Source organism: Mytilus trossulus, chromosome 12, assembly GCF_036588685.1.
Source record: "Mytilus trossulus isolate FHL-02 chromosome 12, PNRI_Mtr1.1.1.hap1, whole genome shotgun sequence".
NCBI classification, from domain to species: domain Eukaryota; kingdom Metazoa; phylum Mollusca; class Bivalvia; order Mytilida; family Mytilidae; genus Mytilus; species Mytilus trossulus.
In genome coordinates this window covers 38,058,955-38,075,514 of record NC_086384.1, presented here as the reverse complement: position 1 = coordinate 38,075,514, position 16,560 = coordinate 38,058,955, and the positions used below count along the sequence as shown (strand labels likewise).

Here is a 16,560-nt window from a genome sequence, read left to right as displayed (position 1 = left end):
ATTGAATTGTTATCTGTGAATAACATGCAACGCGGATTTTTTTTTAGAGGTCCGTATACTACATAATGACCGGTAGAACTTCTGTCCTATCCCAATGACCTCTTTATGCTATTGTAAGTTTTAATTTCCCAATCTTCAATCCGGTATACCGTATGCCACTTTAAAGGATATGCCTTTGGATTGATTGTTGATTTGTGAATTCTTATCCTCTATATGCATATAATATTTTCGATGTATATGGCATTAAATAAATAAACAGTAATTTCATTACATTCATTTTTCTTGAAATACTAGTTCGGAATGTCAAATAAAAGACTAGTCATTTTTGGGGGCCCTTTATAGCTTGCTCTTTGATGTGAGCCAAGGTTCTGCGTTGTATACCGTACTTTGACCTATAATGGTTTACTTTTACAAATTGTCACTTGGGTGGAGAGTGGTCTCATTGGCACTCATCATGCTCATCATGCTCATACCACATCTTCGTATATGTCTATAAAACTTAAAACTAAACAATATTTTAATATTTATTTTATTTCACAATATTTTCTCAAGACAGATGTATAATAATTTATCACAGCAAACGCTTGTGTGTGGTTTTCAAACATGTGACAATCACGTGACGTGATGTTGGAAATGAAATTGGCAGTGATTGGTCAATAAATAAATGCGCATTTAATTTACAAAATGAAGAATGAAAATGATCGATAAAGCCTTATATAGGAATAATTTGATATAAAAAAATGAAGCGATTGTCAATAAAAAAGGGGGAAAACAAATAATGGTAAAGGTAGCACTTCAAACAAAAATATACAAAAACATCATAGCACCATTTGGCTTTTGGTTGTTGGTATACAGAAAATTATAAAGCATATAAATAAATAAAGCATCAACAAAAATCAAGATAAAATAACCAACAAAATATATGTAAAATGAAAAGAAATTTCAGTTTAGAAGAAAAATATATATGTATTTGTTCCGTGCCCTTATCTTTTAAAATAAAATACAAAATGGTATCATTGGAAAAATGCATAAATTGATAGCGAACACAATCTACTCCCAATAAAAATAAATGCAAACATATCTAGATTGATATAACAATAACTAAAATACAAGTGGCCTACAGTCTTGTTCGAGTTCATTTTGATCTTCAGTCTTAATGACACCACTGAACGGTTCGGTCACAGTTTTATCAACATTATTGTTGTTTACGAGACAGTTTTCTCCCTTTAAGAACAGCTTTTCTTGCTGTTCATCTTCTTCTTCATCTAATAATTCATCATCTGAACAATCGATATTTTCATCGACGTCCTCTTCGTCAATTTCACCATCGATACTACCGTCGATTTTCTCCTCAGTTCTTTCGTCAAGATGATCAATCGGATAGTCGGTCTTCATATCGGAATGAAATGCGGAATGTGGATGAGGAATACTTGTCGCCTTTCCGATAAAGTTTCTTATTTCTGAAAAGTATGATTCGTCTTTTTCGTCCAGATCGGGTTCATTGACCGGTGAATCAGCAACGATAGGTCCGTCTGTTTCGTGTTTTTTAAGATGGCGGTCTAGGTTCGTCTGTTGACCGAAACATCTCTCACACAATGGGCATTTAAATGGTTTCTCTTTATTATGAATGTTTCTCACGTGTCTTTGAAGGTTTGATGAAATACTGAAGGACCTTTCACAGTATTTACATTTATACGGTTGTTCACCAGTATGGGTTCTCAAATGACGTGTGAGATTAGCAGACCGCGGAAAAACTTTCCCGCAAAATTTACATGAATATCGTTCTTTGAGTTTATTAATGGGTGAAGTGTAACGAAATTGCTCTCCTAGTTTGTCCATTTTTAGTCCATGAGGCATTGGAAAAGCAGCTGATTCTTGTTTGAACATATTCTGAACAAACGGATTGAATCCTGGGAAGGATGGGTTAGTAATTGGAAATCTGGGCATCGACAACAATTTAGAAGCTGCTTTCATATGATCATTGTCCATTCTCAGCGCATGCTCAAACATCATTGGGTTAGGTATTTGAGGGTATGCATAATGCAGTTTGTTTTCTGGTAAACCGATTCCACGCATGTCACCGAATATATGAGTCTTTCGGGAATTCTCGGGTTGTGTTATTTCTTTTGTTGTCGATTTCCTTGTTAAGTCAAGTGGTTGTTCGGATGGAACCTTTGTGCTTTCTCGATCTGAACTTACAGAAGCAGGTGATGATGAGGCTGAACTTGGCTTTGATAAATCAAATGGTGTCTCTTGTTCAACTTTTGGTCTGATGTTCGATTCTCTTTGTGGTGAAATTGGTTTTGGTATAACTATATGGGGCTGGAACAATGTTCGGTTAATGGATTCAAACTGGGAATTTGAAATGTCCTGCTTTTTGCTAACACTACTTTCGCTTTCTGCATCAGATCCTGATCCAGAATCTCTTTCATTATGAGAACTAAAACTCAAATCGCTATGTTCTGAACCAGATGAATTCCTTCTCAATCTTTTCTCCGGTGGCTGATCATTCTCAGTGTGCATATGTGATTCGTATGACGTCACAGATGACTGATCTGGAGAACTTGCTTGTCGCATCTTTGCAAGAGCAGCCGGTGTTAGTGACGATGGTAGTCCTGGGAATGGAGAGCTTCCAGGAAAAATTGGGAACGTTCCTCCTAATGGCGGATAAAATGGGTATGGTGGACGGTACATTGAAAACAAAGGGTTCAGAACTCCAGCTTGTGATGTGGTTTGGTGGAGATTAATAGTGTTCATTTTCTCTGGTGAAAATCCTAAATGGAGCCCGTTACGTAATGCACCTTCGCAAAATCGCTTGTGCTTGCTCAATGACGTCATAGTTGAAAATGCCTGACCGCAATCTTTGCACTTGATTTGTTGGCGACAATCAGCATGCATTCTTTTATGGCGGCATAAATTTGAAAACTGGGTATATGCTTTGAGACAAACTTCGCATTGGAATGGTTTAATACTGCTATGGATGTGTTGGTGTTGTTTTAGACCACTAGATGTCGCAAATGTTTTTCCACATTCAGTGCAGGTGTGACTTCTTGCACCGACATGTTGTGACCGGATATGACGTTGAAGATTGCTTGGGTCTGTGAAGATTTTATTACAGTTTTCACACGAATATCGCTTCATAGCATCATGAGCAGCCTGTTAAAAAAGAACAAAAACTCAATCAAACTAGGGATATATACTCAACAAACAACCTAACCATGCATTATCGACAAACAATTATATCCTTGGGTTTTCTAGGAAGTACAAAGATTTACAACGCAGATTTAAGTTTTTCAGTTAAGATTAAAAGGTGTATCTATTTTGTTCTATCTACTTAAGTATCAATGCGACAACAACAAATGAGTTTTTTAATGTGCCCATTTTGAATGTAAATGTTTTTGTTTTGTATTGCTGCCACTCAGCTTTATCTTACTAATAAAACTAGAAAAGTATGTATCATTTGAAGGACTTCTTTAAAGGCTGAAATCAATGCAATTTAAAATGACCTAAATAAAACAAAATATTTCTTTTTTATAAATATAACTAATTTACTATAAAGTAAGTTGAATAAACATCAATCTTATATGGTTTTTTTCCAATTTTTTAAGTTGTCAATATCACAACTATTGTACGCATGTACTAAAAAGGGGTGGTGGGTGTTTTTATGTCTGCTTACCTGATGTTTTAACAGATTGGACTTCCATTGGAATGATTGTGGACATTCATCACATCGATAGTCCCCTTCTCCACTTTCCATATATTCAGCACTATTACTGAAAAAAGAACGGGAACATTATTTATGATTTCAAATATAAGGGGAGTTAATTATCTTGTATACTGGTCTTTTACTACAAATGGGATTCCCCATCAATTTAATAAAGTCATAAAATGTTATTGCCATAAACGTGTGTGGTGTAATTGTTATTTCAAGTACTTTCTTGGAAGTTTCTCATCAGATACAGTTATGAGTCAGTCTATTTCAACTTCATAACTTCATTTTAACTTCGTATATCAATACAAATAGATATGGTGGAATGTAATATAAAAAGTTCGAATACATTAATGATTGACATTTAAACTCATAATAGAAATTTAATTCTGTATAAGACCGTAATACTGAATATAATAATTGAACTTTATTGTAAAGAAGACTAGGTTTAATTCAGTGACATTATCGTCTATCAAAAACAAGCTCCCATTTGACCCAGATTGTTCAAAGTTTTACAATGACTTGTAAGATATTGTCAAGTCTTTTATGCGTTTAACAAAAGGTAATTTTTCATAAGTCGTCATTTTTTATTAGGAACAAGAAATTAAGTTTGATTATGAAAATTCATTTAGTACATTTTTATACGAAAATATTTTTCCTTTCACAGTTGTATAGAACAATTTAGTGTCAAACTTAATTTATTGCTCAAATAATTTTGCTAGCTCTACTGAAGTAGGAGCCTCAGACGTAATCGCTAATTACTGTCAGAAGTAAGTTTTCAATCAGATAACATAACAAGTCATGACACTATTAACAAAGTGATCTTCACGAGACCCCTTATGTCGACAATTCATGATATATTCATTGTGAAACTTTTGATAGCCTTTTTGAAAGATAAACTTTTGAGATAGTATTCCCATGCAAATTTTTAAGAAAAATTATTGTGTAGTTTATATGTTCTTGAATCTATGGACTGGCGTCTGTCATTACATCCGTGACCTCTAGTGTACATCAAATACATTTTTTTTTATTTATTCTTGTTATTGGGGAAAATTGATGCAATATTTCTTGTATATCTAGGATGAAACCAAACTTAGCAATTTCAGAGATCTGACAATAATGAGACAGGAACTTGTAATTGTAAACTGCACTTCGAGAATGGGTATGGTGTACACAAGCAGAACTTTTATCATTAAAAATGGACACCAACAGGCCTTCGAAGAGTAGAAATAGCAGCAAGAAAGACGCTGGTGAAATTGTCGCTATTTTCCATTAACAAGACTTCACATTTAGGCCACCCCCTAACTGCCAGTAACATTGTTTTCTTTTAAATACATACCTTTTGCCCTCTTCATCAGAAGATCCCTGTTCATTGGTTGGTATCATGTTTCTGGTACAGGAGAAAGCTTGATGTCTTTTTAGCTCTTCTCGTGAGGTAAGGATCGCACTGCAATCTCCACAAGGATATTTTGCTATCTCTGAAAATAAAAATAAAAATAATTTAAGAATTTTAATAGATAATAAATAATATATGGTCTGATAACATACTGTTTTGTGATAAAATAATTACAATTTGAGATAAGATTTTACCCAAATTCGTTCAGCTAAGCATGCCACTATTTGCTGACCACTAAAATACCGGTTTCTTTTATCATTTATTTTTTTTACCTTAACTTTATGGCTCTTTCTCCATGATTATTATTAATTAAATTTATGAGATTCCTATAATTGAATGTGCACTATGCATTTCATAATAAATATTGTGCCTTTATAAACAATACGGTTGATAAATTCCCATAATGCTTAAATTTCTCTTTCAAAACTTTCGGTTTTATTTTCAAAGCATGATTCGAAAGCATCGTATGATAATAAATATGTCACTTTTAATAAAACTCGTTAAATCAACACGAAAATTCACAAAAGAATTTCACTGATACCCATAAACTTTATTTGAAAGGAATACAAATTTATCTCATTTTATAGCCTTTATCCAACTTTCAATTATTCCTTATTCAGGTATTGGATGCGGTAAATATTTTCTTATAACAAAACATTTTCTCCTCTTTGAAAATGTAATAAGGAACAATAATAAAATTTGATTATACAATAGGATGGTGTCATTGCACCTTGAACACGCATCGATTCTCAACAATGGCGGAGCACCGCGGATGATAATTAGCGCTTGTGAAGACACTGACGACCCTCCCCTTTTGACATGTGCATACCTCAGAATCGTCCGTTCTTGGCAGATGTTGCATTAATCTTATCTAACAGGTTTATTGACAAACTTCGGTCTTACATCATAGGTGCAACGCTACCATCTGCCTCGGATAAGTCATTGTTATTCCGAATTTGTTTTGTAAATTTTAATTTTTGGAAATGAAAAAAGTCATCTTCGCGTTCCATCTGCCCCCTAAAAATGATTAACAACTATCTCGTGTAATGAGGGATTAAATTTCAGAGGGTATAAATCTTATTATTGAGCACTTATTGAAGAGAAAATGTCACAGATTCAAAAAAATAAATGATTTTTTTAAACAAGCATCAATTCAAGATGTTAATTTATCAAAAAAGAGATTTTAAAAGTGAACTTTTGAATTTAATTCTTTTGATGATGTTAAAAATTAATCCTTAACTTTGAATGATTTTTTCTATTTATAAAAGGAAATTAAGCACGCGCCCTGTGCACTTTTATAAATCGATCTATAAAAATTGGAATCTTCGAGTTTGCATTTAACCTTTTATCACTAATAACATGGGATGCGGTTACAATTTAAAGTCACGAATAAATTGACAAGTTTAATGTGATACACCGTGTGATAATAGGGAATACAAACAAAAAATAAGGGAAATCCACACTTTCAAATAATTTCATTTCAAATGTTTTAAATCAAAGAAGATTTCTCTTTCTGTCAATGTCCCTATTTAATAATATTGTATGATGTTGAGGATCTTTGAAATTAAATATTTACCACAAAAGGAATTGAAACTAACAAGTGCAACTCATGGGTGAAAATATCTCGATCAAAGGAGGAAAATAAAATTATCTCATGTCTTTTATAAAATATCTATCAAATTTAATGAAAGTGGTCGTTAAAAGTGTGATTTTGAGATATTTACACGTACTTATACATCCGTTTAAATTTAATGAAATTGATGAGCTCGCCTGTCTCCTCAAATATCAATTAAATTCTTTTAAATTTTAATTTATTTGGGGTTCAAAGCATTATTTGGTTTGTCATTCTGTGGTGAGTACCTTAGAAGGAATTTAATTAACCGAACTGTATACATCTTAGACTAGATATATCTTTTTATCCATAGATTCTCGTTCACATATGTGACACGGAGGGTGAAACAAATTATCAATATTTTGCCTTGTCACTCACTCACTCATGATTACTTAGACCCTTTTACTACTAAACCATATAAATGAATGCAATTTCATTACAATTCGACCTTTTTACTACTAAACCGTATAAATGAATGCAACTTCATTACATATGCCTTTTGGTGAGCTAAATTACGGTGGGTTCGAAAAGTACTTGTAATGTAAAGGTCAACATGGGTGGTATTCCGAACGTTTTCATTTCCAATAATTGATTATAATCGAATACTCGTCGTAGTAATAAAATATCTATTAATAATAATTCAATAGTTTACCCGAAATGTTTGCACCTTGCACTTAAGAAATGAGGTCGACAGTATAATGAAGTATAGTTAATAATAAGTATGTTATCAGAAATTTTATTTTTTTAATTCATTTGTGTTATATATTTTTTAAGAAAGTGTTATTCAACTATACGTAATCCTATGTGTCCCTCCACTGTCTTAGGGACCGAAATTTTACTCAAGGTCAATTGCAAACAAAGTGTTAATATTTTCAAAGCTAAATAGAAGATGACAAAACAAAAGTACTTTTTCTAATAAATACTAAGACAAACTGTAGAATGTAATCAGTAAAGTGCCACTTATGTTAGCATTGGGTTGCTGAACATTTTAATGACGGGTCCAAACCCTTCAAAAACAAAATCTTTAAAACCGCGTCCACTTTCTTAGAAAGGCTAGATTGTTTTGTACATTTTGCATTTTCTTGTTGTGTGATTTATTGTTTATTTCTTCGAACTCTTTTTTCTTAAATTACTATGTATACATAGAAGCTTCAATTTTGCATGAAAGGTTTAAAAATTACATCTCCTTTATATGAATAAACAAATAATGGATAACACCTTAATCTGTTAATTGGACTTAATAGAATAAAAATACGATTAATTTCAATTAGCTTATTTAGTACTATCTTAAAAGAGACAGTTTAAGATAACATGTCATATTTCTCCCAAAATCTTCTTAAAGTTGACACTAACCACGTGACACTAACAATACTCACTTTTTAAAATATATGAAGTCGTCTTAAAAAATCTCTTATTCTAATTAAAAAAACAATGACCGTTCAAGATGTACTGTTTACGTGTGAAAAAAATATATAAAGATGTCTTAAAAAGTCTCTTATTCTAATAAATAAACACTGACCGTCCAAGATGTGTTGTTTACGTGTGAAAATAAATAGTAGAATGAAGACATTTGCTACTTACAAGTTTACTATAGTTGTAGTAATTTTTCGGATGATTGATTTTGAGGTTTCTGTGGTATTATGTACCTATTTGTTTACCTTATATTCATTCACAATAAAGAAATTTGAGACTCATCTTACTACCCCAAACATTGTTGAAAAAGAATACTGCCAAATCATGGTAAAAACCACTAGCTGGGGTTACCGGGTACGAATTACAGGTGGGCGGGGCTCGGCAATTACCTGTTGATTGCCTTTCAAGTTTATGATATTTTTATCATCCCATATTGGAAAAAATAATATTAAACGGAACCCATTAGAATATCATCTTATATGGTAAAACATTGTTTTGTTCTGATAATATTGTCTTAAAGTTGCAAGATTGACGCATATTAAATTATGGTTACCAATTAGTAAGTATCAATTCGGATCTTTATGAATTTAATAAAAACAAAAGACGGTGAGAATGATTTGAAAAAAAAAGAGAATGAAAACAGTAAAAGGGAAAAATAAAGATGTTTTAACTATGGTAATACCTCTCAATTTCTTAATAAAACTGTACAATGTAATAGAAAAATTATTTTTGAAAGGCCAAAATGAAAATATTTCATTTAATTTGTAATCATAATTTCTTGTCATATATGATGCTTTACATGTTGAACAATATCTTGAACGTAGAGTCTTGAAAGCGTGATGATTACGAATAGATATTAATAAAAAAAATAGGTAAATCTAAAACAACTTCAAAAGATATTAATGTTACAAAATTAAGAAATATTTCTTTGCAGACGTAGTGTAATTTATCTTTTATTTGAATATCTTAAATTACTTTATTAGATTTCTTCAAAGCTTTTATCTATTTAGATAATTGTGTATTGCAAAGAATCTTCCGTTGAACTTTTCCCGTTATAATTGACAGATCAAAAGATGACACGAAGATTATTTTGGCGACAAATAAATAAATAAGACTTTTCTCAGCATTCACAGGGATTCCTTCAGAATATAGATTAACATAATCGGACAATTAAACATCACAGAAAACACATCAAACAAACTATGTAAGGAACAACTGAATACGCCTGCAACAAATGCATTTTCGTCAAGTGCATTTTTAGCATTAGTGATTAAATGTATTACAATGTTTGACGTAGGTTTACTAAAAAAACTTTCAGTTTCAATGAAGAATAATAAATCAAACTACCGGAAATAAAGACAATAAATATGAATTGTTTTTAAATGTCTCTATTGATTGAGAGCAAATAAATTTGAATTTAGCACATTTCGTCTTCTTCCCGATTAAATGTAATCATTTAAATATTATCTTACAAGAGATTCAAAAATCAGATATTTTTTTAATTGTATTTTATTAACTGCGGACGCTGCCCGCTACCTTTTGTTTTGTAATCCTTATTATTATTGACATTTGTTGATAGCCACCAACCACAATAGCAATACACACACACACATAATTATTCTTGCATTATATATCTATATTATTAGAGAAAATTAACATTTTGCAATAAAATATATGCATGTATTAATGCAAAGAAACAGAAACAGGTTGTCATAAAGACAATTGTATTTCAAATTAAAAAAATCATTTAAATTTCAACTCACCGTTATCAAAAGCTGAAAATCCTTCTGTCTGTTTTTCCGAATACACTGGGTCAGTTGAATATAACAACATCTCTTGACCGGCTTCAATGTCCTTTATAACTTTATAAAATACCTAAATAGATGTGTCAATAATAAAACCTTTTTGACAACAAACTACTTTCATAATGTGTAACCGATAATAAAATCCAAATTTCAATGATAAAGAAAAATATTGGTTTTGATTGGTTGAACGCTTGTCATTTCAGAATTGAATAGCCAATCAGCTCGTCGCTCTTAGTGGTAGGTGATACCGGTTGATTGGTGATTATCTTTGCCCTATCTTCAGCAAGGTATCACATTACGGCTTAACGGGATGATTGACAGGTGGTTATACACAGTGGTTTTGTAGAAAAATAATAAAGATAACGGATTTCTCTGGTTAACAGTCAGATAAAAAATGTATGATACTGACCAAAATTTTAATCACATAAGTATTTTAAGTGTTTTTGATTACAAATATAATTTAATGTATATTTCAAGCATATTATTTTCTTCCTACATATATTCCTTTACGTTTATTCATATAAATACTGCAATATATAAATTATTGTGGCATCTCTGTTAATTTGGCGATGAATAATTCCAGCCTGCATTCACAATTTAATAAAAAACAGTAAACTAATGCAGAATTATATATTCTTTTCTTTGTCATCCTTTTGTTTCGTAGAAAGGTACACAATTCAATTCAGTTTAATTTTTTTTTAATTTATTTGTTCATTTGTATTTGTTTCGTTTAGCTGTATATTGTATTATAATAATTAACTTTAACATTTGTGAATGTACATAACAATAATTGAAATGTGAATAAAAAAATGATGAATTTTTACGAAATATTTTAAAAAATGTAATGGACACAATCTTTTAACTTAACACATCTTACTTATCTTTCATCTGACTCATTTGATGTTATTTGAATAAAAAACTTTTCGATTGTAATAGCAATTTTTGAAGCCAACGGAATGTTTATTTATAAATTCATCGTTCTGATGAGGAAGAAAATGTAACATAATTTAACAAAATCATAAAAATGTGACATAACTTTATAAAAATATCTCTTTCTCACGAAATTTCGTATCATCAAACGATATCAAACACACGTGTTTCTCTTTATGTTCTCCGAGAAGTTTCCATTAATTATTTAGTACTGCTTGCAGTGCGAACAAGTGGCATATCATCAACTCAAGGACTAAATATTTGCTATGTTCAACATTTAATAAGTCGTTATACGATTATTAGAAACACATATCGCAATCTACAAGTGGCTATAAATTTCAAGCATCTTTCAGTTAGACTTTTCCTGTCTCGTATAAACGCGATGACATTCTGATACTAATTAGAATTCTGCATGTACTAAGTAAGGAATAACACTGTCTAAACTCCAATACATTCAATTAGTGTCATCAAGGACAAAGAAAGACAGTTGATGAAACTGACATTTTCTTTCATTTTCACGCACAGAAATAAATTTTATTTGACCTGACTTTTCACGGGGGATAATACGAAACAGTGTCTAGCTTTACTGGATCCCGCCGCGTGATCTATGACAGCTTATGACAAGATGAAAGAAATTTACATTTAATCATTTTAAATTGGTGTATTGTCTTTACACATATCTTACACATATTTCAAATAGTTTTAATAAGTTGTCGGTTTCAGAGTAAAGTGATTCAGAAATGTACATATTTTATTTTAACTTTTCACCACAATAGACAGATAAAATCTATATTTATTATTCGTAATTAACGATTTTTAAAAACTGCTTAACATGTGCGGAGAATTTAAGGGTCATTGAAGTACAATTTGTATCCGAAGCTAATAGTGTCCGATTCATCTGGGAAAATTGTAAAACTATCATGAATGAACTCATTTACACAAGTTTACAACAAAAGTTCAATAGTCGCATTCTTTTACAAGACAACACAACATCAATCTTCAATTTCAAGATTGGACAAAACAATTTGCACTGAGCACACATGAAATATTTGCCACTGGACAGTAATCACTAAACAAACAATATTGCACGATACAAAGTTGTGGAAGGGCAAGATGTGTACATACCAGCTTCCTTATATTAAGTAGATATTTATATAAATTTGAAAGAGAAATACGAGGGTAAAGGGTTACGATCCCACACCCTCCACGTCGGTCAACTCGTTGTCAAAAATTGGTAATTTGATGCGACTGTTATAAAAGTTAGAAGTTTAGATGGCTATAAAACCAGGTTTAATCCACCATTACATAAGCAAATGTCTGTACAAAGTCAGGAATATGACAGTTGTTATCTCTTCGTTTGATGTGTTTGAGCTTTTAGTTTTTGCCTTGTGATTTTTTTTGATTTTTCCTCGGAGTTTAGTGTTTTTGTGCTTTTACTTTTTTCTATATATAAATAGGTAATATGAATGCCCATAACATTTGCATGTTCGGATACTCAAATAAATAGTTAATATGTATATACCTTGCCATTTATATGTTTGGCCATCATGTTGGAGTTTTCGGAATCTGTGGACCTCCGAATGAAATTCAGCCATTGGAGCTCTCCGTCCTGTTCATTCATTGCCATGCTTGAACCCTAAAAAATACAATAAATTGTGAAATATCTAGAAAGGGTACGGAATGTCATTAAAATTAAAAAGTACCAGAATATATGTAAATACGCAAGAAAAGACATGTCACTGATAGCCATCAGAACATATATAGAAATTATAACAGTAAACTACATAAGAAGCTCTTTATGATAAATCAAAAGTCATCCTTTATTCGTTTTTTAAATCATTTTTGTAATGAAATTCTAAGATAAAATTTATGAATTATATATTTACGAATGACTATCTATTTCTCAACTTTATGACACCTAGCCTTGTTCTTCATACAATCCTATAATTGTTTTATACTCTTGGGGGACAGTTGTTCTTTAATATCATCACATGTTTTAACAAGTAAACAAAACAAAGAATTTTTAAAGATCATTGACTGCCCATACAAACAAATATTAATGCCATCGCATGACTGCAACCCACTATCAGTCGTGTATCACACGATTGTCCGTTATGAGCAAAAAAAAAGGCGAGTCCGTAATATCGCCTCGAAATTCGACCCTCGACCGAAACCATCACTTTAGTGCAAAATCATTAAAATCTAGTATAAAATCATTTTCTTTTATTTTGAATCAATGACTATCTAAAATGAAACTTCTGTTTTTACCTCGATCTACATGCCATTCCGCAAAATTTTTGAAATGAAATGTGAAAGAATTTGATATCATGTGATATTTTGACATTTGTGGATAGAAATTAAAAGGAAACTAACATCTATGACTGGTTTCATTAAGGAAATATTAAAGTGTCCATTTCAGATGATTGAGATGTCAACTCACTGATCATGCTGAAAGGGGGAGGTTATATATGTATCATTAAATTATATATATGAGGGTCTAAATAGGGCGGGGGTTGTATTCACTTCTGTATTCGTGTTTTTTGTTGTTGTTGCTAGTTTTACTATTCTTTATCTACTTTAACACTTTTTATATATTTGTTAGCACCCAATGAATTATTCCCAAACTCTATGTTTTATGTTTGAGGCATTTACACGTCATTTGCTGCCATTTGTTTTTTAGGATTTAGCATTTTTAATAGAGGTGAACCCAATAAAGTGCTTCGGATGCACCAAGTTGATTCAGTTTTATTTTTGTTTTATGATGTTAAGACAGACTATATAATGGAACTGAGATGTGAGCACAGATAAGCAATGCACAATGAAAACTGTGGAAAATAGAGTTGGGCCTTTAAGATGCAGATGAAACCACAACACCTTGTCTCAAGATTAATTCATAAACGTCTTATGCAAAGTTATATGAATAAATTTATTTAAAAACGCCAAAATTTATAAGCGCATGCCTGTGCCTAAAGATATTAATTTAATATATATGCTGGACTTCTTCTTATGCGAGTGGGAGGCATGTAGTTCTATAGTTATTGAGAATTTTCAAAAAGATTTTTGTTGTTTCAGTCAACATGAATATTATAATAAAAAAGAAAAAGAACAAAACAGAAAATCCATCGACCAAAAATAATGTTTCTTAACAAAAAGTTAAACATGTTCTTTTGAACATTCCCCTTAACATAGAAATAAGGAGTTGTGGTACGAATGCTAAGGCCAACAATTAGACGTTACTATTTGTCACCGTAAGTCAAACTTCAATGATGTACAAACTTCACAGTCGGCTACAAAAGACCCCAACAAGACAAAAAGCAATTTGTTTACGTCAAGTGCAAGTCAACTGTAGTAAAAATAAGCAAGTCAACTGTAGTAAAAATAACACCGAAAGTTTAAAACTAGAGATTAAAGCGAATGCTACATATTTAATCGCATTATATGCAAATTTTCACACCAATTTAATATAGGCACACACAATCACTTCCCTATACATATTTGTACTCCCGAGGTCAAGTCATTATTGTTCTTTGCGTGATCTCGCTATGCGATGCGAGATTGAGGCTCCAGCCAGATTCATCTTATCTTTTATTAAAATATATGACCGTGATGAATTTGTCATCTATAAAATGTTTGTGTATTGACAGCCATCTTAGACAAAATATAGGTATTTTATCTTAAGATCTAGATCTACATTGTCCGGGAGATGTCACGGGGAGCATGCGACCATATGATACTAGTGGGATCCTAAGTGACATCTGCAGGCCAATCCAGAGGACATTGAAGTTCAAATTTAAATATAGAAAAAGTAATTTTGATTTGACTTACTACATTGAAATTTTGGAAATTTTTAAAAAGTATAAAGGCGAAAATATGTCCGGATATTGGAACTTTATCTTTCGGAGATGATTCAACAATTAGATTTACCCCCATCGTGATCCCAGTTTTAGCAAATGCAATCATTAAAATAACTCATATTCATTTCAGAAATTATACGTTATTTCGTTAGATGAAACTAAATATCGACATGAAGCAACAACATTTTACTCTATCTACAAATTTTGACAATACTGAAAATGATCAAAATGTAATTTAATTCTAATTTAATTGGATTAATTTTCCATCTGCCTATTTTATTTTTAGTGTCGTCCGTGTATGTTTCATGGTGCAATTGACAAGAAATTTATTTCCTTAATTAAATCGATTTAAACGATTGGTTTAATTTGTAAACAAATTACTGTTATCTGTAGGTGTCAAGAATTAAAGGTCACCCTAAATTTCAAGATTGTATTCATAAGGGTCTATGACAGTAAAAGAACGGGGGTAGGCCACCCAACGATATTTCAAGATTTGTGGCCCGATACCGTCGTCATCCTACAATAGTAAACAAAAGAGCCTGTCTTCGCAGACACGTCATTTTTATCTGGATGATATATTTGGAAAAAAATCTTGATTTTGTCGTTGACGAATTATCCTTGGGTTCGACTATTCCTTGTTTTGACAATTGTCTGGGTCGTGTTTATAAATGCAATGAAAACTAATACATCTTGAACTACATGTAAGTGCACTTTTCAGCCTCAAAAATGTCAAAACACTGTCAAAAGGTTAAACCACAAGATAAAGTTAAACGTCAGCCAGAATATGCAGTTGACTATGCAGACAAAGAACGCAGAACCCCTACATAACAATCGTTTGCATATAAATATATTTTATACTAAAAACTTAAATGATCATATCTATATGTATATTGTTCTTACCAAAAAAACAATTTTTTAAAAAGTAAATATTAATTGTTTTAGTAACTTGGCTGAAAAACTTCAACGTTTTTAAGTTTTGCAATATTACATTTAATGATGGATAGAGCAATTACTTTAAGTGTTTTGAAGTGTTTTTGTGCATGGTGTTTACATAAAAGTCTGATACATAAGTATGATTTAAAGAATATGTTTTTGAATCCATCGTGACTGTAAACAATAAAACAATGCTGTTATTCCAACTTTTACAGTTTTGTATAAATTTTATCTAAAAACATGACTTTTCGGACAGAACGGTAGTATAAATTGTTTCATGTTCATATCTATTCAAATTCATAAAGCTACATGGACGTCGCTTTGTTTCAAAATATTAATCTATTAGTTGAACACTCAGTCAAAACTTATAAAAGAAAACAGAAAATATATATATTTTAAGGTGTATACATTTTTTATCTTTTTTTGTGAATATTGTTTCTGAATTTGCATATATACAAATTTCTGATTGATAGTGGAAGAATTGCCTCATTGGCATATTCCAAAATCTCCTTTATTATTGATGCATATAAGTTTGATTTATCTGCAATCAAATTGCCAGTGTACCATGAACAATTTCGAGTTTATTTTATCTAAAAGTATTTATATCATAATATGTAACAAAATATTGTCTCGATATGCCAATAGCACGAGTTCAAATCCAGGCGGGGGAAGAATAAACAATTTGATTCCCCAAATTTGCAGATTTAACATTGTTATGCGGATATTTTAATAGAGTAGATATATATATTGTAAAAATTATATTCAAATGTATACATGTATATGTAACTTGCAAGTCATATCAAATTTGATCGAACAATAAAAATGAAATATTTCCCATTTTTTATTGGTGCTCGAAAGTCTCCAAACTTGGGAATTAACGTATAGATACCTGCATCATTCGGTGCAAA

The 16,560-nt window shown here is 31.3% G+C and overlaps 1 protein-coding gene across 3 annotated transcripts in view; it reads right to left on the bottom strand.

Moving 5' to 3' along the window:
- Positions 1-510: 510 nt before the first annotated feature.
- The window catches only part of LOC134692028 (histone-lysine N-methyltransferase MECOM-like), a 48,631-nt gene continuing 32,581 nt past the window's right edge, over positions 511-16,560 (bottom strand). For all 3 annotated transcript variants that reach the window (XM_063552372.1, XM_063552371.1, XM_063552373.1), the window contains exons 3-7: positions 12,388-12,501; positions 9,894-10,005; positions 5,049-5,187; positions 3,677-3,773; positions 511-3,156 (exon numbers count right to left, since the gene is read on the bottom strand). In XM_063552372.1, the coding sequence (XP_063408442.1) occupies positions 1,102-3,156; positions 3,677-3,773; positions 5,049-5,187; positions 9,894-10,005; positions 12,388-12,501 (2,517 nt within the window). In that variant the 3' untranslated portion in view covers positions 511-1,101. The remainder of the gene's footprint in view (positions 3,157-3,676; positions 3,774-5,048; positions 5,188-9,893; positions 10,006-12,387; positions 12,502-16,560) is intronic.